General features: G+C 38.6%; 1 protein-coding gene across 1 annotated transcript in view; it reads right to left on the bottom strand.

The window, feature by feature from the left end:
* Positions 1-23,976, bottom strand: part of CNTNAP4 (contactin associated protein family member 4) — a 289,562-nt gene that overhangs the window by 92,752 nt on the left and 172,834 nt on the right. Inside the window, exons 5-9 of the mRNA XM_069549623.1 lie at positions 17,362-17,565; positions 16,607-16,791; positions 15,676-15,819; positions 12,122-12,383; positions 2,423-2,572 (exon numbers count right to left, since the gene is read on the bottom strand). Coding sequence (XP_069405724.1) covers positions 2,423-2,572; positions 12,122-12,383; positions 15,676-15,819; positions 16,607-16,791; positions 17,362-17,565 — 945 coding nt within the window. The remainder of the gene's footprint in view (positions 1-2,422; positions 2,573-12,121; positions 12,384-15,675; positions 15,820-16,606; positions 16,792-17,361; positions 17,566-23,976) is intronic.

Below are 23,976 nucleotides of genomic sequence, written 5' to 3'. Positions count from 1 at the left end.
CCATGAATCGCAGCACGCCAGGCCTGCCTGTCCATCACCAACTCCCGAAGTTCACTCAGACTCACGTCCATCGAGTCAGTGATGCCATCCAGCCATCTCATCCTCGGTCGTCCCCTGCTCCTCCTGCCCCCAATCCCTCCCAGCATCAGAGTCTTTTCCAATGAGTCAACTCTTCGCATGAGGTGGCCAAAGTACTGGAGTTTCAGCTTTAGCATCATTCCTTCCAAAGAAATCCCAGGGCTGATCTCCTTCAGAATGGATTGGTCAGATCTCTTTGCAGTCCAAGGGACTCTCAAGAGTCTTCTCCAACACCACAGTTCAAAAGCATCAATTCTTCGACGCTCAACCTTCTTCACAGTCCAACTCTCACATCCATACATGACCACAGGAAAAACCACAGCCTTGACTAGACGGACCTTAGTCGGCAAAGTAATGTCTCTGCTTTTGAATATGCTATCTGGTTGGTCATAACTTTTCTTCCAAGGAGTAAGCGTCTTTTAATTCCATGGCTGCAGTCACCATCTGCAGTGATTTTGGAGCCCCCCAAAATAAAGTCTGACACTGTTTCCACTGTTTCCCCATCTATTTCCCATGAAATGATGGGACTGGATGCCATGATCTTTGTTTTCTGAATGTTGAGCTTTAAGCCAACTTTTTTACTCTCCACTTTCACTTTCCTCAAGAGGCTTTTTAGTTCCTCTTCACTTTCTGCCATAAGGGCAGAAAGCTTAGCTTAGCCTCTCTTAAATGTGCTCAGGACACTTACATTAGTCAATAGTTGGGCAAAGTCTACTTTATAATTAAGTGTTAAGTACTCCCCACAATTTATTGAATACTGTACTGAAAGCAAAAACAGACTGGTTGTGTGGGAACTGAATGGTTTAAGAGTATCTGCTGTTTACCCTTGTGATTGTATGCAAGACTGGGAGCTGTGGCTCACTGCCACGGCCCAGCATCATGAGAGAATATTTACATTACCCTTCATGTCACGAGTCTGAGAAAAGAAAAAAATTCAAAGTACAGTTTCTACTGAATGTGTATTTCTTCACACCATTGTAAAGCTGAAAAATCCTAACTCAGGAACTGTTTGTATATCTTACCATCTATTAAAGGACCATGTTGCTATAGATTGCCATAAACTCAATCATATATTCCATGATGTTTTATAAGCAACTTAATTTATAAAATGAACTTATAAATGAACAAATCTTCATAAAGGAAGTAATTCTATCTTTCAATATTTTTGGCATTATGCTGCCTTTTATAGCAAAGGATTATGAAGGATTTTCTTTTTTGGTTTGCTTGTTCACTCTTACTATAAGATGCATGATTCATGGTCTGTGTACTTACTGTCAATTCTTGGAAAGGAATTTGTATATTATTGATGAATAATTAAGCCTGGGCTTTCAACCAAATTCAAAGGTGATTCCACAGAAGTCACGATTGCAATTCAAAATAGCAAAAAGAAGAAACACCATAAGCCATGATTATGATTTCTACAGCTGTGCCATTCTGTGTTCTGCTCTGTGCTCAGTTGTGTCCAACTCCTTGGGACCCTTTGGACTGTAGCCCACAAGTCCATGGGATTGGATCCTCTGTCCATGGGATGTTTTAGGCAAGAATACTGGAGTAGGTTGCCATTTCCTCCCCCCAGGGGATCTTCCTGGCCCAGGAATGGAACCTGCATCTCCTGAGAACCTGCCTTGCAAACAGATTCCTTACCAGCTGAGCCATCGGGGAAGCCCTGCCTTTCTAATTAATGTCAAATATTGTCTTATTTTAATTTTCCAGTGATAGACATTCATTTCCACTTCCAAAGGTTGCTTCTGAAGCTTTTAGTTTAATCAAACATCCACTAGGCAAGTAAACACTTTTTGTTCTTTGAGAGAGACGTCTTGGGGTTGAAAGCTGGTGCCCTAATTCTATCAAATGTATCAGTGCATTATTATTCAGCAATGAGAAGAGGCTTCTGTGGCTAAGTAAGTTAGATTATTTGTTCATTGGCATAATATTGACCTGCACTGAGCAGTAGAAGAGCAATAAGGATGCTCTAGAAAAGCTAACAGGCATGAACAGGAAAACACCACAATGAAAAGAGCCCATAAAATCTGAAAAAGGTACACATGTAAGGCCCATTCAACATTAGGAAAACATAACAAAATTTAAAAGTAAGAACTGAAGAGCATGGTTTACTTGCAAGCAATCTCATTATAGAAATCATAAGCATAAGTCAGTCCACCTCAAAGAAATACATTTTATGTCATGATTTATCACCGTGATCCACTCAACATTTCCATCTTCAAAGAAAGTGAAAAATGATTCCATAATATTGGCATTGGTTAAAACATACTAACTTCAAGATACAGGGATAGTAACTGTGAACATGACTCAACTGCCCATATGGACTGACTGTTTCTCTTACCTCCAAAATAAAAGGTGCCCCCTGAATAAATCTGCTCAGGGCCCTGGGAGGGGGATGCAGAAGCCACTTGGCCATCGACCACCACACTCATGTAATTCCTTTTGGCAGATAAGGAGACGGAATGCCATTGTCCATCATTTAATCCAACACCTGGGGGAGATAGAATCAGTTAAAAGAGATCTCTCTTAACAGTCAACACTGTTAAGCAGTTGGTTAGAAATGGCAATGTACCCACCACTCAATCAAGTACAGCACCCTAACAGCTCTTAACAAAAGAAAACAAGAAGCAAGAGAGGGAAGGGAGATTGGAGGGCAATCAGCAGCTTCTACATTGTTGTCGTTCATTGCTCAGTTGTATCCAACTCTCTGCAACTACAGCACACCAGGCTTCCCTGGACTTCACCATCTCCTGGAGTTTGCTCAAACTCAGGTCCATTGAGTCAGTGATGCCAACCAGCCATCTCATCCTTTGTCATCCCTTCTCCTGCTTTCAATCTTTCCCAGCATCAGAGTCTTTTTTAATGAGTCGGCTCTTTGCATCAGGTGGTCAAAGTATTGGAGCTTCAGCTTCAGCATCAGTTCTTCCAATGAATATTCAGGATTTATTTCCTTAAGGATAGACTGGTTGAATCTCCTTGCAGTCCAAGGGACTTTCAAGAGTCTTCTCCAAAACCACAATTCAAAAGCATCAATTCTTCAGCGCTCAGCTTTCTTTATGGTCCACATCCATATATGACTACTGGAAAAACAATAGCTTTGACTAGATGGATCTTGGTTGGCAAAATAATGTCTCTGCTTTTTAATATGTTCTCTAGGTTTGCCATAGCTTTTCTTCCAAGGAGAAAGCATCTTTTAATTTCAAGGCTGCAGTCACCATCTGCAGTGATTTTGGAGTCCAGAAAAATAAAGTCAGCCACTGTTTCCACTGTTTCCCCATCTATTTGCCATAAAGTGATGGGACCAGATTCCATGATCTTGGCTTTTTGAATGCTGAGTTTTAAGCCAGCTTTTTCACTCTCCTCTTTCATTTTCACCAAGAGGCTCTTTAGTTCCTCTTCACTTTCTCCCATAAGAGGGTGTCATCTGCATATCTGAGATTACTGAAATAACTGGAATATTGAAATACATGGAAATAGTGCATGATTATCTTCATGTCGTGGGGTATCAGTAGAGAGAACAAAATTCTAATTCAAGTTTGGACAATCCTGAATGGTGAAAATCTTTCAATTATTTCAGTTCAGTTCATTTCAGTCACTCAGTCATGTCCATCTCTTTGCGACACCATGAATGGCAACACGCCAGGCCTCCCTGTCCATCACCAACTCCCGAAGTTCACTCAGACTCACATTCATCGAGTCAGTGATGCCATCCAGCCATCTCATCCTCTGTCGTCCCCTGCTCCTCCTGCCCCCAATCCCTCCCAGCATCAGAGTCTTTTCCAATGAGTCAACTCTTCGCATGAGGTGGCCAAAGTACTGGAGTTTCAGCTTTAGCATCATTCCTTCCAAAGAAATCCCAGGGCTGATCTCCTTTAGAATGGACTAGTTGGATCTCCTTGCAGTCCAAGGGACTCTCAAGAGTCTTCTCCAATACCACAGTTTAAACGCATCAATTCTTCGGCGCTCAGCTTTCTTCACAGTCCAACTCTCACATCCATACATGACCACTGGAAAAACCATAGCCTTGACTAGACAGACCTTAGTCGGCAAAGTAATGTCTCTGCTTTTGAATATGCTATCAAGGTTGGTCATAACTCTTCTTCCAAGGAGTAAGCGTCTTTTAATTTCATGGCTGCAGTCACCATCTGCAGTGATTTTGGAGCCCCCAAAAATAAAGTCTGACACTGTTTCCACTGTTTGCCCATCTATTCACCATGAAGTGATGGGACCAGATGCCATGATCTTTGTTTTCTGAATGTTGAGCTTTAAGCCAACTTTTTCACTCTCCTCTTTCACTTTCAAGAGGCTCTTTAATTCTTCACTTTCTGTCATAAGGGTGGTGTCATCTGCGTATCTGAGTTTATTGATATTTCTGCCAGCAATCTTTATTCTAGCTTGCGCTTCTTCCAGCCCAGCATTTCTCATGATGTACTCTGCATATAAGTTAAATAAGCACAATATGTCACAATATACAGCTTTGACATACTCCTTTCCCTATTGGGAACCAGTCTGTTGTTCCATGACCAGTTACAACTGTTGCTTCCTGACCTGCATACAGATTTCTCAAGAGGCAGGTCAGGTGGTCTGGTATTCCCATCTCTTTCAGAATTTTTCAGTTTATTGTGATCCACACAGTCAAAGGCTTTCACATAGTCAATAAAGCAGAAATAGATGTTTTTCTGGAACTCTCTTGCTTTTTTGATGATCCAGCGGATGTTGGCAATTTGATCTCTGGTTCCTCTGCCTTTTCTAAAACCAGCTTGAACATCTGGAAGTTCACAGTTCACGTATTGCTGAAGCCTGGCTTGGAGAATTTTGAGCATTACTTTACTAGCGTGTGAGATGAGTGCAATTGTGCAGTAGTTTGAGCATTCTTTGGCATTGCCTTTCTCAGGGATTGGAATGAAAACTGACCTTTTCCAGTCCTGTGGCCACTGCTGAGTTTTCCAAATTTGCTGGCATATTGAGTGCAGCACTTCCACAGCATCATCTTTCAGGATTTGAAATAGCTCAACTGGAATTCCATCACCTCCACTAGCTTTGTTCATAGTGATCTGGCATGGGCTAATTTTCAACTTTCAGCATGTAATTCACCTTTTAAAAGGAGTGGCTTGCGAAGAGCACAGATATTTTCCAAAATTCTAGGTTATACCTAGTAAAATGATTTATCTGCTCTTATACACTTTGGTATAGTCATCTTTTATGAGTCTAGAATATTTAGCAAAGTATATTGTCAAGTATTATAGAAATATTTGAAGATATTATACTGAATGCTCAAAGTGTACTGGTATAACGGAAAGTTAAAAAATAAAACAGTGTGTAAAACCATATTCATAAAGCTGATCATAATTTACAGATTTTGTATTTGCAAATTCAACTACTTGTCATAATATATCAGTAGCCTCCAAATCATTACTCAGGGCACTTTTGGGGTCAGTCACAGAAATGCACAGAGCAGAGAAAAATTCAAGTCAACTGACATGCAAGCTTCCAGCTGAGGTCAAGCAAGGCAAAGCTTCTTGCTTCAGCTCTCCTATGTAAATCTGTCTTCACATTTTTGTGCTTTCTGTTAAACTTTGCTGTTTAAAAGGCCCCCTCACACAGAGATGAAGTGGTGTCTAGTGTTCCAAAGTACAAGAAGGCAATGATTTGCCTTACAGAGAAAAATACATGTGATAGTAAGCTTCTTTCAGGCATGAGTTAATGTTGGCCATGAGTTCAATACTGGTGATTAACAATAAATATTAAAGAAGGTGTCTTGGAACACAATCATGCATAGGAGGCTGTGTTGATTGGTGGACAAAAATGTTGTCACTAGAGGCACGCAAGAACCTAATCCTGTATTTCCCCTGGAAACAATGGTTTAGTATTTATTAATTCCATGTCCACAACAACTTCATAGGATGCAACTACTGCAAGTAATGAGAATTAACTCCATATAAAGGATTCTAATTATATTCCTGATTTTCGATAAATATGGGAAAGGGCTGAAAGGAAATGCACACAAACAGTAATTTTCACATACAAGAAAATCGTGGTTGTTTTTATTCTTAGCTATAATTTTTCTGTATTTCCCAAGTTTATATACATAATAAAAATTGCTACAGTAAAAAATCAAGGTTTCCTTATCACCTATAAAACAGTCTCTAGACCCTCCTAAGGTGGTCTCTGTGTCATGAATCAAGGAGGCTATGGAGCCTTTTCCTCTTAAAGGGAATTAAGTCTATAGGGTTCTGTTTTGAATACTCAGCAAACTGGTGAAATCTAAGTCTCTCTGTTGTAGATAAATCAGCAAGGTTTATATCCACCAAATCCACCCAATATTCAACTCTGTATGATTCTGCACATCAAATTACTAAATAAAAATATAAGTACCTTACTAAACCTAAAATTCATGGGCATCTTTCCTGATACGTTGTGCAGTTTCTTTATTTCCCCAGCTATTTCTGACCACAAGCTTTCAGACAGAAAATGCATGGAAGCTGCTTTAGATGATGAAGCTCTTTGCCCTGGACTCATTTAGCATAACACAAACTCTACCCTGGGCACCAAAACTTACTTTTACATTATCCCTATGAACCAAAAAAAGATTTCCAAAGACCCAACTTTGATTTGGTTTGTGAAAGATAATGAGAAAGACCTAAAAACTGAAAAATGAAGGATGTAGGCTAGATAATTTTGGACATATTTTCTAAGAGTGGACTCTGAAATAGAAGGCTGAATAAAGTTATATAATCTCTGATGGTATGAGATTGGACTAAAATAAATCAAATGTCCCAAATTTGTCAGTCTGTGCTTCCTTTCAGAGGATACATTTAGAGTGAAAATCCCTGTACTGAGCTTTACGTCACAGGGATAAAAACTTCCCACTCTCCTCACCCTGCCATGGGTTTCCCACCCTCTCTTTCTCAAAGCTCGGATGTGCCTGCGTACACGACTTGGCTTCTGTTTTCTCATCTTAGCTTTCTACTGGCCTGGGATGGTGCGTATCAAGCTGCCTCTGGTGGGGGACATTTTCTCTTCTGACCTACTGCAGACTGATAACTTTCATAAAATTCAGGAAAAATGAATGACAAACACATTAAAGCAAGAAGGCATCTGAAACACAAGCCCACTGACCATATGCTTAAATGTTGCAGTGATGCCTTCTTGTTGTAACAGCTTCTAGGAGCTTACTCCCAATTTCTGTACTTACCTCGGGAACACGTATTTCGCTGAACCAGTACGTTCCAGGGGGCACACTCTGAGCAACTTTGCTCCAAGGGGCTGCTGGGTAGGGCCAGCAGAGTAAAGTCAAAGGCTCAGGACATCTTCTGTCAACACGGAAGCTAACTTATATTAAGAACACAAGTCTGCCAGGACAGCCGCTCTCAATTTGACACAGTTACATGCACCCATCTGCTCGGCGTGTGGGTTCCGGAGTTGTGCTGTATTTGTGAGGGAACCTTCAGAAAACTATTTTTGAACCTCATTTGTAACAGACATCGCTTGCTTACGATGAGGAAACTTTTATGAGCCATCGATGGGATATATTACTCAAGTTAAATAATGAATGACCTGTGCAATTTGTTTCACTTAACTCCACATGACAAAAAGGATAATTTTTAAGTTGGATACTATTTTTCTTTTAAGTCTACAACTTTAATATCTGAAGAGAAGTGAGCCCTTTTCCAAGGCCACAACACAGTGAAAGAGGAGAAGGAAAAGGAGGAATTGCAGAAAATGTACTTTTTCCAACTCGCTGAATCAGGTACTAAATACTAATTCTAGTGCGCTGCTCCCAACACTCACAACTTCTGATTGTAGGGGAAGGAATGCGTGTTGGTGTAATAATAATAAAAATAATAACAGTTCTAGTGACTGTTATTCACACCAGGTGCTGTGTGCTTTATATGCATCATGTCATTTAATCTTCAACATTACTACTGTTATTCTGGTTTCAAACATGGAGACCATGAAGCACAAGAGGATAAACAAATCACCCAAGGAAGCATCCAACTCGTGAGCTGATGCCAAAACCCATATTCTTCTCAGCCTGCAGGATGGGTGGTGACCTTGCTGTTTGGCTCATGTTAAATAATTAACTTTGAGAAAGAGAAAAGCAGCCCCCAAGAGCCTGGAGCTAGTGGCTGATACTCTCAGGGGGGCCCTGATGGTGGGAGATGCTGGAGAGCACCCAGAGCTTGGCAGTAGGGTTCTCCCACTGAGCATAAATAAGCTCACAGAACATCGAGATCAGCCAAGGTCACTCTGTTACTACAATGAAATGGGACCCAAAATCCCTTCAAAACTCCTCTGCAATCTGGTTTAAGCACAGACAAAAGCAAGGCTACTGTGCAAACTGCAAAAAATATCAAATCCTCTCCCAGACAACATGAATGACAACTCACTTATGAAATTAATTACAAATTTAGCTTTATTTCATGCCTCCATTCTTCAAAATAAAATTTACAGAGATACTTAACCACACAAATTCCCTCACCTCCTGGCAGCATTTAATCCCACTAGTTTTCCATTTCCTTGAAACCTCCCTCCAAATCAGCTAACATAATCCAAAATTCTATGACAAATTGTCCTTAACACCTTTGTGCTGAGACTCCCCATGGTTCCCTGGGTGAGGGTCCTCCCTATTGCAATACGCAACAAACCCAACCTGTTTGACTGTAAGGGTGATCACTGTGGTCTCTGGGTGGGAACCACTGACAACTCCAGGTGGAAGAACAGAAGAATAAACGGAAAGGTTTGCAACTGCAGGTGGCAGGAGAAGGGGGCATTGTTTATAAGAACCTTCTCCCCTCTCCCCTTCTTCCCCTCCTCCTCCTCCTCTTCTCTCTCTCTCCTTCTGTCTCTCTCTCAGACCCAAAACACACGGACATACAAAATACAGGAGGAAGAAAAAGGTCTCTCTCGGTTCCTCGTATATAATCTTCAGGGACCAGTCTTAAAACCACTACAGAAATATTATGACACTTTAGCTGCCGTCACTCTCTCATAAGATTCTAACAAGCATCCATGGAATGGGATGTGTAAAGAAGAAAAAGCTGTATAGGCAGGTTCTTTGCAAAAGAGCAAAAGGCAGTTATACAAAGGCCGTTACTCAAGGAGCGACTAAAGGGTTTTGTCTGTTCCAAATAAGTTTCAGTGCTCCAAAACTGTGCCAGACATTGCTATCCTCACTAACTAGACCCACTAAGCAGAACTAAAGGCCCATGACACCAGACAGCTCCTGCCAAGAAGGAAATATGGAGGTCACGGCTGTCAACCATGTTAGGGGGAAGCAGGACTTTCAGGGAGTGATGAGGTTCTAATGTGAAAGACAGGAATATTCCATTCGAGGAAAGAAAGAACTTTAAAAATGGCTTCTCCTGGGTGAGGTGAATCAAGAGGGCAGCCCCTCTGTTAGGGTCACAAGAACCAGAAAGCTCAGTAATGGAAACACGCAGAACCATCATCTGCCAGGCCCTGCCCACGGGAGCAAGAAGCTTGTTTTCAAGCCTGTTTTCACCTTTACGCAAAAACAATAGCAGAAATGTAAAACTCACGGCAAAAATCTCAAATTTGATAGTCAATAATTTGTAGTACTCCTGCCTGGAAACTCCCATGGACGGAGGAGCCTGGTAGGCTGCAGTCCATGGGGTCACAAAGAGTCAGACACAACTGAGCGACTTCACTTTCACGCATTGGAGAAGGAAATGGCAACCCACTCTGTGTTCTTGCCTGCAGAATCCCAGGGACGGAGGAGCCTGGTAGGCTGCCGTCTACAGGGTTGCACAGAGTCGAACATGACTGAAGCGACGCAGCAGCAGCAGCAGCAGCAGCAGCAGCAGCAGCAGCAGGAAGATACAACCATATTGTTTGTCAGATTCTTGATCAAATAATTTTTGCTCTGTCATGTATAAAGATGACAAAGACTGGCAACACCGTGTGTCACAAGCGATTTTGTAGGGCTGCTAATATGTTTTATGATTTAGACTAATATAATATCTTTAATATTTCAAAAATGACATAAACTGACATAATATTTTTGAACCATTCCAAATGATTTGCAAAACTCTACATCACATTAAAAATTTAGCCTGATAATTCAAACATCTGCACAATTCCATTCTTCCTCAATACAATGGACACTGTATTTTTATTCCATTGTAAAAGACATTGAAAACTTTGAGTTTTGAAAATATGTAATAATTTATATCTCCAGTAGTAAAGAAAAACTGAGCCATCCTCATATAATAGAATGATTTAGTATAATGTGATACTAACCCACCAGTAGGTCATCGACTCTCTTCAGAGTCATTATGATACATCCTGACAACTGATTTAATTATCAAACACTGTACCTGTGAAAGTCTTGTCTATGAGAGAAACAAATGGACCACATACCCAGACCATTTAAAGAGTCCACTTTCAAATGCAAAATGTACTTTCCTTGCTGAAACTAGCAAAAATTAATATTTTAAAAGAAACTAGAAAGATGGGAATGGGGGGTTTGGTGTGTAAAGTCCTACTTTATTATCTGAAGTGTAACAATTTTGCTATATTAACATTCATATTTTGTCAAGGATCCCTATTACTAGCTATGGGCACTAAGTCATATGATGTCACAATAGATAGTAAGATGGTATGCAGATTTAAACATTAATTTTTAAAATCATTCGAGGTGGTCCAGATAGATTTACATCCACCTAACAGTTTATTAGATTTGCAAGCCTGTAAAGTGTTTAGAAACGAACTAGCTTCATGGGGTTCTGTACAATAACACTGCACCGAAGCAGCTTCTCTAAGATGCTGAAAATTGGGCCATGAATACAACCACCCCAGAGGATGTCAAATACATCAGAATAAACTACACATTAATGGCAAGCTTATATTTTTAGGCCTTCATTTTAGGGAGCCTATTAATTATTAATATGACACTGATTAATTTATTTCCTTTTGTCAAGCCTGCAAATCTACCACAATTTGAGCATTACATTAAAAAGTCACAGCACAGTACTTCTTAAAAATTATAATTGATATTGAAGTTTCAGTTCCCACATTCAGACTACTGTGGTATATGTACAACAAAAAAGAAACACAAAGACCCAGCGTATTCACTTGTATATTGCTTGTTTCTTACATTTGGTTTCCAACTGTATTTTAACTGTTTTTCCTCTCCCACTCATATTCTATCAATTTTGGTCGTAGTTAATATAGATGAGCAGTACAATGGCATCTTTAAATTGTTTTTAAATATCATTTATTAAACCGATATAGCAATTTACCCCAGTGTGACCTCTAGTTGCTTGGCTTGGGTATTATTCCATATATATGAAAATTTGATGGAGATCCTTTGTCAAGAACTATATAATTTTAATGAAGAGACAAAAATATCCCTCACCCAAAGCACTGACCTAAATTAGACATTAATTTTCCAGACTCTCATAGAGTCTCCTTAATTATATTACTTCTAACCATTAAAATGGTACCGTATTGCCTAGAAGCGCAGAGAATTCTGTTTGGTTCCTGAATGAGAAACTTCACATAGATCTTTTCCCCAAATATATGCAACTCCACACAGATTATAGTAGCAAGCAAAGTTAATCTGACTAAATAATATAGAGATACCGATCCCCAAAAGACCCCTCCCCATCTCTCAAAGACCAGATAAGACTTACAACTGTGTTATACAAAGACTCATCTTACATTGAAGACACCCTGCAAACTTGGGATCCATTTCAATTCTTTCATATTTTTCTCAAAATGTATTTCCTCAGGATACATTGACTTATCTGGAGTGGGCAAGAGGGTCATGGAAGGAAATTTCTATTCCCCTACAACTATCATTTTGGTTAATAAGAACTGCTACTGCTGAAGCCATATTTAAAAGAAAATTGGAATCCAGTTCCTCTAAGGAAGAGATAATCTTATTAACTCAAGTATTCATTTGTTAAACAAATATTAATTTGGGGGTTAAGCATAAAATTTTACAGAGAAGGGACAGAGAGATAATGAAATCTTTCAAACCCATATGCTTTGCCTGCAGGAATACACTTATTACCTGCTGTGATGTCACTGGGTAATTTTCCTGGATGGTAGAGATGCAGCTTAACTTTTCCATCATCAAGAAAGAGGAGGAGACCCCCTGAAACCAGCTGAAGCTCCGTGAATAACAGAAGCCCAGCCTTATTCCAGGTTCGAAATTGAAAAGTGGCAGAAATCTCGTCCTCCCCGAAAGAGCCCGGCAGTGCCAAGTAACTCCTGGGGCTCAGAAAAGTCACAGGCACGGACTGCGGTTGTGAACAAGAAAACGACACATTTCCCTGAGAAGAGAGGAAAAAGGGAAAGCTTTAAGAACGGCACATCACATTAGTAATAGAATCTGAACTATCTAATTACCCCTGGTTTAAAACAACAGGGAAAACTGCCACCAACATGGATACAGAATCCTTGCCATATATCTTAAAGGTTCTTCAAATCCAGTGATACATAGTCAGGCAAATCTCACCCTGGGCTTTCTCGGTGAAATTGTTTTCTTCCCATTTCTCAAATTTCACAAAGGCATCTAACTCAATGCAATTGAATTCAATCAAAATTTATTTAAAACAATTCTTTATTTATGTTTTACTCGGTTTTCCCTTCCTACTTTTGCTGCCTTTGGCTTCAAAGCCACTCCATAACATAACCAATATTACTGAGCTACTGGTTCCCCTTCCATATTCTTTCATAATTTTCTGTTACCATTGACATATACAGATGTACATTAATATATAAACACATATACGTGCAAGTACATATTTAAGGTATGTGTTCAGTTATATGCATATTCACATATACCTAAATATATATTTGGAATACATATACCATCACACTAGAGATTATCTGTTTTATAAAAATGGGAGCCATGTTTTATGTTGTTTGTTGTACCATGCTTTTATCATTAACAAATACCTTGTGGAAATCCCTTTGAGTTATCTGGTGAAAGCCTAATTCCTACTTTTATTGATTAGACAATATTCTACTATGTGAATGGTCAAATGTTCAGTCAATTGTTTTCTTATCAAGGGGTTTTCCCAGTGGCTCAGTGGTAAAGAATCTGCCTGCAAAGCAGGAGACGTAGGTTTGATCCGCGGGTTGGGAAGATCCCCTGGAGGAGGGAACAGCTACCCACTCCAGTATTCTTGCCGGGAAAATTCCAGGGCAGAGGAGCCTGGTGAATTGTAGTCCATCAGATGGCAAAGAGTTGGGACATGACTGAGTGACTGACACTTTCACTTCCACTAGTATGTTGTCACTTTGTTTCAAAGTTTTGTCTCTTGCAACCAAGCAGGGATAAGCTTCTCTATGTGATGGTATTTTCAGCTCTTCAGAAGGCAGTTCTAAATACAGAGCTAGTGTATCTACATATTTTAATAAATATTTCCAGTTTCTTTCTTGAATTCCAAAAAAAGTTAAATTCTCCATATTTCCAGCAGTAGTACACAAAGACACACTTTTCCCCACATCTTTGGCAGCAACAGGTATTACATTTTTAAATTTGCATAAGTTCAAGGACAAAATGCCCACGTGATGTATCATTGTTATTTATCTTGCATTTACCTAATAAAGAATCTAAGTCTTTTTCATGGGTTTGTTATTCTTTGGCCTCACTTTCATCTGAAGGGTCTGTTCATAACCTCTGTCTATTTTTCATTTTTTTTTTTTAGGTTTAACGTTGCACAATACAATGTACAATGTACTACTTAGATTCTTATTTTGAACCATTGTGTTTTTTTTCTTATTGTTATGCTCTTGTCATCATATTTACATGTATTATTTCTTATCTAGTGGTTTTTAAATAGATCTTCAAGATACATTAGAATTGCATGAATTTTCATTAAAATACTGTACATGAAAGATTATTTTGCTGTTCGCACTAAACACATATTTAAGGATTAAGAAAAAAGTGTTAAGGTCTGAACTATTCAGAAGTAATTAGCATGTTCCTTAACAGGCTTCAGAAATCAAGATGAATGTTTTTGTTTTTCCTGAAAATAACCTTCAACAAACCTTCTAAATATAGATTTGAAAAGTCAATGAAATCACTTTATTTAGAACAAGACAAGCTGGAATTAAACTACTGGTCTAGGTTTAGGTTAAACAAAAACATTTGGCTATATTGTGATTCTGTTAAAAGTGAACTAGCTTTCACTGCAGACAAGTATCTTGTCCCAGTGAATGAAACATCAAAAGCTGAAGAGTGAAATATACTGACCCATAATGTAAAGGCAATTATAAGACTAGCAAACCTGGTAAAAATGGAAACCTCTACCAGCTGCCTTTGGACAGCTGTCTGCTAGCTACTCTGCAAGCAGCAAATGCTCTTGGCAATGAAGAGCCGGTGTTAGCTACATGCGCAGCTTCTGGAAACTCATTTTGCAATGAAACACTCACATCTATCTCTCCACAATAGTTTTGTTTTCCATCTAAATCCTCTTCCCTTTTATATAAAAAAAACTATTTAAAAAATCTTGCTGGATGGTGTGCTCATATAAACACTATCAATTCACAAAGATAATTAAAAATAAAATATTTTATAAGCAATAAATAATCCCGTGATGCGTTCTGGGTTTTGCTGACACAACATGAGCTTTATTATATAGTTTGAATTTTGAACAATTAAAGAAATGAGTTCAAATGGTTGGATGTGTCTGCTTTTCTATCAGCAAGTGGGTTAAGCTGGAAACCACATTTCCCAGAATCTCATTTCTTGTCTGGGTCCAGTTAAAAGTTAGCCAAAGAGGGAGCTGACGAGACACCTGAGTCAAAAGTGAAAGGCTGGCCACTTTCCCCAACAGGTTTTCTGTGTGTGATGAAGTCCAGGGCAGGATGATAACAGAGGGGCTGGTGACTATCCCAGCGTGTCCTGCCTCTTTCACTCTGCTCCATCTCTTCTTCCAGACAGCTGACCTCCACTTTCCAATGCCTCCAACTGTTAAGATCCAAGTCCTAAAACAGACCCCTTGTCCCTAAACCCACAGTGGTGCTGCTTCTCTGACTGCACCCTGACCAGTACAGCTGTATTTAAATTCCACCACATTTCCATAGAATTTGAACATCATGCAGCCTGACCAGCACTGCTCTTGGCAGATGCAATCTTGTAAGAGCCTATTAGCTTCTTTTATTAGTTATGAATGACCATGGCAAAATACAAATTTTCTAACCGCTTCTCTAATATACGTGCATGTTATCTGATTCCAGGAAACCAGTATTCTGCTTCGGAGAGTAAGTCAGGGAGTATCTTATTAAGGAAATTACAGAGGAAAAGAAATTAGTCTCCTGGGACCAATAATATCACAACAAAATAAAACGATCAGTTGTAAATTGTACCAAGAAAAGAACCTGCTTTACTTCATATAAAAATAAAATATCATGACCTGTGAATTTTAAATATTTTGCATAGAATTAATCCCATACATGCATATTGCCAAGCTGAGAACTGAGACTTATTTTTTTAAAGAACAAGAGTAAGGTCTAAAATATCATGTCAAGTGGGAATGCAAAATGAAGCATTTTTTTGTGGGGGGGGGAAGCCACACAGTTTTCCTTTTTTTGTTCACATGAAGACTCTCTTACCATAACGATCATCTGTGGGTCCTGTCGCTTGGCCAAATCAATGATATCCACTCCATTGTAAAAGAGATTTTCTAAACATCCATGAAAGTGTTTACGGGGGAATGACACTGGTTTTCCAGGTGCTGGAATCCCTCCAAAGCTGATCTTAGAAAGAAAAATGGCATCAATAATATTGTTTAGTGATTTTCTGATAATCTGCTTAAATAATTATGATTAGCAACTATAGCTGTAATCATCACAGATAGACCAATTTTTCAGTACTCTACACTGCCATATTGTTAATTTCAAATGGAGATTTAAAAAAAAAATTAAGATGCAGGTTTTAAAATAAGTTTATATGCATTTAGTTTTCACTGATAATAGAGCTTGATTATTCTTACAAGTTGCTAATCAAACCTGATTTTAATATTCATTGGTTGTTGAAGAAAAATACATCTTTATTTCCATAGCGACTGGTTTTAACAATGTAACCAATTATAATGACATTTTATTTTAATACATTTCTGGCATGTATTGATTCTTGTGCATTTGAATCGGTTATTGATGAATCAGTTAACCTATTCGTTGCTACATTCTTTCTCTAAATCTGCACTGTTCAGGAGTGCTTTTTGCCCCCTCACCTCCAAAGTCATGCAACACAATCCATATTTACTTGTGGTAAGGAGATCTCTTAAGGGAGATTTCCTGCATACACACTGCAGGCAAAAAAGATGACGTTACTTTATAAAGATAAATTAACATGCGAGGAGAAAAATGAAGCCTCAGTACCATAGGCACAAAATTCACTACCTGAGTGAGGTTACCTAGAGGAACACTTCCTCAGGACCTTGCCTGACTCTGGAGGTGGGTTTTCTAGAGCGTACTGCCTTCCGTGTGACCTTACCACCTAGACGTCACGAAGTCTGCATTAATTGAAACGTAACCATCACACCTCATAATCGAGATGCAGGTAACTCAACTCGCCCTGGGTGCGGAAATGATGCCTGTGTTCGTCCACTGTGAAGTTGACCTGTGTGCCCAAGCGCTGGATGAGCACGGAGTGCCAGTGCTGGTCGTCCAGCAGGCTGCCCAGGGTGAGCCTGACCGGGGCATGAGCTGAGGGTGGCTTTGCATCGCCTTAGAGGAGAGAGAAAAGAACAGAACCATGATTCCCAGCTGAAGAAAAGAGAAAAGCATTCTTTCATGGGGACCAGAGTCTCTCATAACAACTGCAATCTCCTTCCATGTACCCCAGCCAAAACACTAGTCTGAATTTACCTCAACTTTGAATACAATATCCTCTCAACCTTGTTGTCATTTCTTCCACTGTTAATTCTTTTTATTAGTATTACCCATCATCACATGTTCATTTGCAATGAAAATTTTATCTTTGCTACAACCTGATTATTTTTACTACCTCAGTATTTTTAAGTGACCCATCCCTTCCATCAAGATGTTTAAAAATAACTAAGTGGTTCTATCAGCACTGTGTAAGAAACATCAAATGAGGGTCCTGAATAGTTTGCAAATTACATGTAAGTGCAATATTGGCATATACATATATATATATATACACACATATAAACTCTTGAATGTGGAAATAAGGTACCTTAATTGTTAAAAAAAAGATGAGCTATAAAAGCATAAAGTTACTAAGGTGATAGCTAAATGACCAGATTTTCAAGCACTTTATCCAAAGAGTTTTACCTGAATTAATAAGCAAAAAGAGTTTTCCTCTTCTTAATTCCAGTGTGATGTGATCTCCATTTTGTCCTTCCCGGTGGAGTAGAATCCCATCACTCTGCATGGTTTTAAATTTCAAAGAAATTACATCCTTTATCGCACTCAGAGATTTTTGATCAAATCTGTAGAGAAGGCAACTTTTTCCATCAAGATCAACCACCTCTGATCCTAGACAAAGATATCAAAAGTCGTTCTAAGGATAAATATGCTTGTCATTAAAGTATTTAAAAACTACATATATGAGAGGATTATATATATACCCATACATGTATAGTTCAGCTCCAAGTCAATCATAATAATGGAAAATAAAACCACCAAATGTCTAATTCCTTCTTGATACCTGGGATTGATCCCATTTCAGGTTTTACCCACCTATTTACAAAATTCATGATCTAGAAATATATTTTGAAATGTATGCCTAATTTCACTTATATTATTAAAGACTTTTTCTTAACCCATAAAAACATCAGGGAAAAAGTTATAATTAATACCGCTAAAACCACTTTGCATATTTCATGATCAACATTTTCAATGACTTTCTTAACTGCTGGAGTTAAATGGTTTTTTAGCTTCTGAAAAAGTAGAAATCGTTTTCCACTTTTGAAATCTCAAAATTCTTTCATACGTGCCATATATAGAAGAGATCCACATATAAATATGTACATATACATCAGACTCATCAAATGCCACCTCAAATATATATTAAACTGACCTTTGTGTTATATTTTATTATTTTTGTAGCTAATAGTATTTAAGAGCAATGTTACTTCCTGTCTTCTCAAGGGTGTTGTTAGAAAGATATTCACTTAATGACATTATAAGGGCTGTTCTGCCGTGTTTGTGTCATAACTGTGACATTGACAGGTTTTTTCAGCTTTCTGACAGTGTCTTATCTACTCATTGTCAAGATCACTTTTATTCAGTTCATCTGAATAAAGATGTCATGTTATACCAGTAACATAACAGTACATCTGTCAAAATCAGTTGCACCCTGAGCAGGAGACAGAAAAAGAGCTGATAATACTCAGAAAGCCTAGCAGCATTTCCTACATTTCACAAATCAAAGATTTTTTTAAAAAAAGCAATTACCCTTGAGAGTGCATTTATGTAATAAATGAAGAGGTTAGGAAGCCCAATAAAATAGGAAGCTATTTTTCAACTGGTTAGGTGACTTCTCCCAGTCAACAGAACGACATTACAGTTTACTCATCTTGTTTCATTCGACAAAATTATTACATCAACTTGAAATGCTCAAATATGCATTTCATTCAGATTATCCATCATATTTAATGTGAGCCATTTATATTCACTACCACCCAAAATTTTTTTCAACTCTTTTATGCAGCTATCTTTTGGAAATTCAGAGATCTGATTTTTCTACATCTTGTTAATGTGCTTATAAAGAATTCATTCACCAAGTGCACATGAATAAACATTGCATTCTGTAGGAAGAATAATGTTAACCGAACAATTATTCCTTGTTATATAGCTGAATGAATGTGCATGACACAAACATAACTCTGTGTCAAATACAAATAATGTGTTCTATGATTATTAGATTACAATAAATTAAGAAAAATTCCAATAAGACAGACCTTAAATGCTGACACATTTGGAGCAATGCAGTTATCTCTGAGTTAATGCATCGCTTAAAGGCAACCATCATTATAATGATTTTATTTCAGATAAAGTCTATCTTTGGAATTAGCTACCAAGAGATTTTTTTTTTCCCCAATGAGGGACTAGCCTGGGATACTTCAGCCTTCTATTTCTTTTTCCCTCTCTTCTTCACTATAGCTATTACATTATAATGGTCATATTAGCCTTTCACTGCACCAAAAGCTTTGTGCCAGGAATATGTCCATCAGCAAAATGGGATAGTGAAAAACATATTAGACTACTGATGCCTAAGGCAATGGTATCCTGTTTCATCTCTTAAATGGAAGCCACTTGCCATTTTCTCTTGCTCTGACCTATTACGTTCTTAATTCACAGGTATCATACTATGCAATTGGACCTATTCATTAAATAAACATGTATTTATGCCATCTAGTTTGAGGCCCTGTGATGGATGCTGTGATAAAAAGATGGACCAACACCAATATGGCCCTTATCCTCAAGGAACTTATATTCGGTGAAGACAGACAAGTAGCATGTAAAAAAGTAAATTCATAAACCATTACAGACTGCCAGAGGCATTCTGATCAAGATTAAAAGAAGCCTGGGGTCACTTTAGTTAAGGTAGTTGGGGAAGCTCAGTTCTGAGGTCTAGAAACCTGAGGCTAAAGCAGAGGGTAATCAATAATCTTACTCTTGCCAGACTTCAAGTCCTAAACTTCTCCCCATAAAATAGACTTAGTTCTATTATGTCTAATTTTAAGATGGCTAGTCACACAGAGTCAGACATGACTGAAGCGACTTAGCAGCAGCAGCAGCAGCAACAGCAGACATTCCCCCAACACAGTCTTTCCTCCACTGTCCTGAAAGGAAGCTCTGAGGCTGCTGAGAAACCCCAGGGGCAGTCAGTAACTCAGCTCTCAGAAGGAGAACTTGGAGGGAGGTGGCCACCCTTAAAAGGGGGCCTGAAAACCAGGAGGTAGTGAAGCAGAGGATTCAACAAACTCATTACAATCACATCACAGATCTCACATCCATGTGAACAATATCCTTCAGGAAAAAAAAGCTAAAAACAACTCAGAGTGTGAGTACAAGGTCAGTACAGGGAAACTTCACATCACATCCATGCAATATATGTATGAGGATTCTCGTAAAACAAGAAATTCAGGAGGGTTCCGAACAGTATTACTTTAGATAGAGAGCTCATTTATAAAAGCTATTTACAGAATTTATCTGACATATTAAAAGCATATGATTTTAAATAATACTCATAAAATGCTGTGCTATGATTAAAAATAGTTAATGATATACAAAGCTGGGACTATCTGAACAAAATAATCTTTTGAGAGACAAAGGGAGAGAGAGGGAGAATCTAAATTTTCTCCAAGGATGCTGGTGGGAGAGAGAGGTCTCTTTGGAAAGCAATGTTACCACTACTAAGAAAACTGGAAAAACTGGAAAATAAATCAAAGGAATAACTTCATGTCCTCTCAGTGTCATGCTGGAGCTTTTTAAAAGAGTCCTGTCTAAGGATTACTTAATTCTAGGTGAATTCACAAATGTCTAGTTTTACTATTTATTACTGATTAGGGACAGACTCTAAGTTACATATTAATTTATAGGTTTTTTTCCCCCCAGTAGAGATGTAAATAACTTCCATTCTGGCAGAAAATATATCCCCAAATATTTTGGTTTTATTGCCCTCTTGGGCATTAACCATTTGTGTGGTTAACCTAGTGACAGTAATCCAACATTCTTAGGTTCCTATATACACTCAGTCTCTCGAGTTTTCTGTGGGCTAGCTTTACCGGTCTTTGGATCCCTTCTCTAATAAATCAAATGCACCTGTGATATACCTTTATGCTCTACTTGGATCAATACAGAACTACCATCTGACCCAGCAATCCCGTCCCTGGGTATATATCCAGAGAAAGCTATAATTCGGAACAATACATGCACCCCAATTGCAGCACTGTTCACAACAGCCAGGTCACAGAAGCAACCTAAATGACCGTCACCAGAGGAGAGGATAGAGAGGGCTCAGTGCATATGTGATGGAGTATCACTCAGCCATAAAAAGAGAATTCAATAATGCCATTCGTAGCAACATGGACAGACCTAGAGACTAGCACACTAAGTGAAGTAAGTCAGAAATAGACAAATATCATATGATATCCGCTATATGTGAAATCTAATAAAAATGATACAAATGAATTTATTTACAAAATAGAAATAGACCTCAAAATAAAATTTATGGTTTCCAAAGGAAAAACATGAGGGGACATGATAAATTAGATTGGGATTAACATATACACCTATATAAAACAGGTAATTCATAAGGACCTACTGTACAGCACAGGAAGTTTACTTAATATTCCATAAGGATCTAAATGGGAAAGAATATGAAATATATATGCATACACATGTATAACTGATTCCCTTTCTGTACTCCTGAAACTAGCACAACATGGTAGATCAGCTAAACTACAATAAATTTTCTTTTAAAACAGAGCACTGGCAACGCAAGCACATTCTCACAACAGAAAAAGTCCAGATGATTTATGACAGCCTTTCTTCATGTTGGAACTGACAGGTCTATGTACCATTCATAAAATTAATCCAACTCAATGCTTATTTGTTTTGATGGAAACACTAAATTAATATCTAAAATAATATTAACATTTACATTAACATTCAATAACACATTCCAATCTTTTGTCAAACATTTTTTGGGGAAAAGAAGCTTTTGTACACAACGGAATGTATAAATAGGAAAAGTAGAGGTATTAGAAAATGGATTACAGGAACAACTGAAAGTCAGCGGTTAACAACACTTGTAACAGTAAATGGTCTACTGTCCAAAGATGTAGGAAGAGACATGCTACTTGATTGTAAGAGAGAACTGTTTCTCTTATTGCAAATGTGTTCATTGGTATGCTTATTAACTACAGTTATATTTTTAAATGGGTTTTTACTTCATTGCTTTATTGCACTGACCTCTAACAGAATATTGAATAGAAATGATAATAGTCAGCATCTTGTCTCACTCCTGATCTCAGGGGACAATTTGAAATAATCCAACCTAAGCTTCCCTGGTGGCTCAGATGGTAAAGCGTCTGCCTGCAATGCAGGAGATCTGGGTTTGATTCCTGGGTCAGGAAGATCCCCTGGAGAAGGAAATGGTAATCCACTCCAGCTCTCTTGCCTGGAAAATCCCATGGACAAAGGAGCCTGATAAGCTACAGTCCATGGGGTCGCAGAGTTGGACACAACTGAGCGACTTCACTGTCACTGACCATTAAGTAAGATACTTGCTATAAGTTCTTTGTAGATAACTTCTAACAGATTAAAGCAGCTACCTTTGTTTCCTTATTGGTAAAGAGTTCTCATCATGAATTAGGTACTGGATTTCATCAAATATTTACTCTATATCAATTCAGGTGACATGATTTTTATTCTCTATTCGGTTGACATGGTGAACAATATTACTCAATTGTGTATGATTCTGTGTGTGTGTGTGTGTGTGTGTGCTCAGTCATGTCCAACTCTTTGCAAACTCATGCACTGCAGCCTGCCAGACTCCTCTGTCCATGGAATTTCCCAGGCAAGAAAACTGGAGTGGGTGCCTTTTCTTACTCCAGGGGGTCTTCTCCACCCAGGGATCCAACCCATGTCTCTTGCATCTCCTGCACTGAATACCAAATGTTAAATCTGTATTCCTGAATTAAATGTGCATGATATGTTAGCCTTATGCATCACTGGATTTGATTTGCTAATATTTCACATAAATGTTTTTACTTCTGTTTCCAAAAGAGATTGACCTATAACAGAGGTTATATTTTTAATGATTACATTATCATCAATATTAATAATGTTACCCTATTATACACTGTCTCACCATGGGGAGGGCATGAACTCTATAATTTTCTATAAATAAATTTCAAATTGTTCTGGCATGTTCACCTCCTGTTGGTCTGAGCCCTTTCAGCCATTTTTCATAAGTACATTATACTTAGCCTAGTAGTTAAGACAGCTAGTCAGTGTGGGTTTCACTCTGCACTCTACCTTAGGCAAGTGTATGAGTTTTCTATCATTGCTGTAACCACACTTTGTTCCATAAAAAGAAAACACAAATTTGTTATCTAACAGCTTTGGAATTCAGAAGTCATTACTTTGCCAACAAAGGTCCGTCTAGTCAAGACTATGGTTTTTCCAGTGGTCATGTAGGGATGTGAGAGTTGGACTGTGAAGAAAGCTGAGAACTGAAGAATTGATGCGTTTGAACTGTGGTGTTGGAGAAGACTCTTGAGAGTCCTTTGGACTGCAAGGAGATCCAACCAGTCCATTCTGAAGGAGATCAGCCCTGGATGTTCTTTGGAAGGAATGATGCTAAAGCTGAAACTCCAGCACTTTGGCCACCTCATGCGAAGAGTTGATTCATTGGAAAAGACCCTGATGCTAGGAGGGATTGGGGGCAGGAGGAGAATGGGACGACAGAGGATGAGATGGCTGGATGGCATCACCGACTCGATGAACGTGAGTTTGAGTGAACTCAGGGAGTTGGTGATGGACAGGGAGGCCTGGTGTGCTGCAATTCATGGGGCTGCAAAGAGTTGGACACGACTGAGCGACTGAACTGAACTGAACTGAGCTGAAAATCAGGGTTGGCAGGGACTGCTTTCCTCCTGATGCCTCTAGAAGACAATCCCTTTGCTTGTCTTTTCCAGCTTTTAGGAACCCCTTCATTCCTTGACTTATGGCCCCTTCCTTCATGTACAGAACCAGCATCATAGCAACTTCAAATTTCTCTTTCTCATCACCGCTCATGTTTGCATTCATAGTCACATCTCCTTTTCTAACTCTGATCCTGTCACCTCTCTTTGACAAGGACTCCTGCGATTACACTGGGTCCACCTGGATAATTCAGGATAATCTCCCCAACTCAAGATCCTTAACCTAATC

This window comes from Ovis canadensis, chromosome 14 (assembly GCF_042477335.2).
Source record: "Ovis canadensis isolate MfBH-ARS-UI-01 breed Bighorn chromosome 14, ARS-UI_OviCan_v2, whole genome shotgun sequence".
Taxonomy (NCBI): Eukaryota; Metazoa; Chordata; class Mammalia; order Artiodactyla; family Bovidae; genus Ovis; species Ovis canadensis.
Note: the sequence above shows the minus strand (reverse complement) of the source record. Positions and strands in the feature narration are given on the sequence as shown.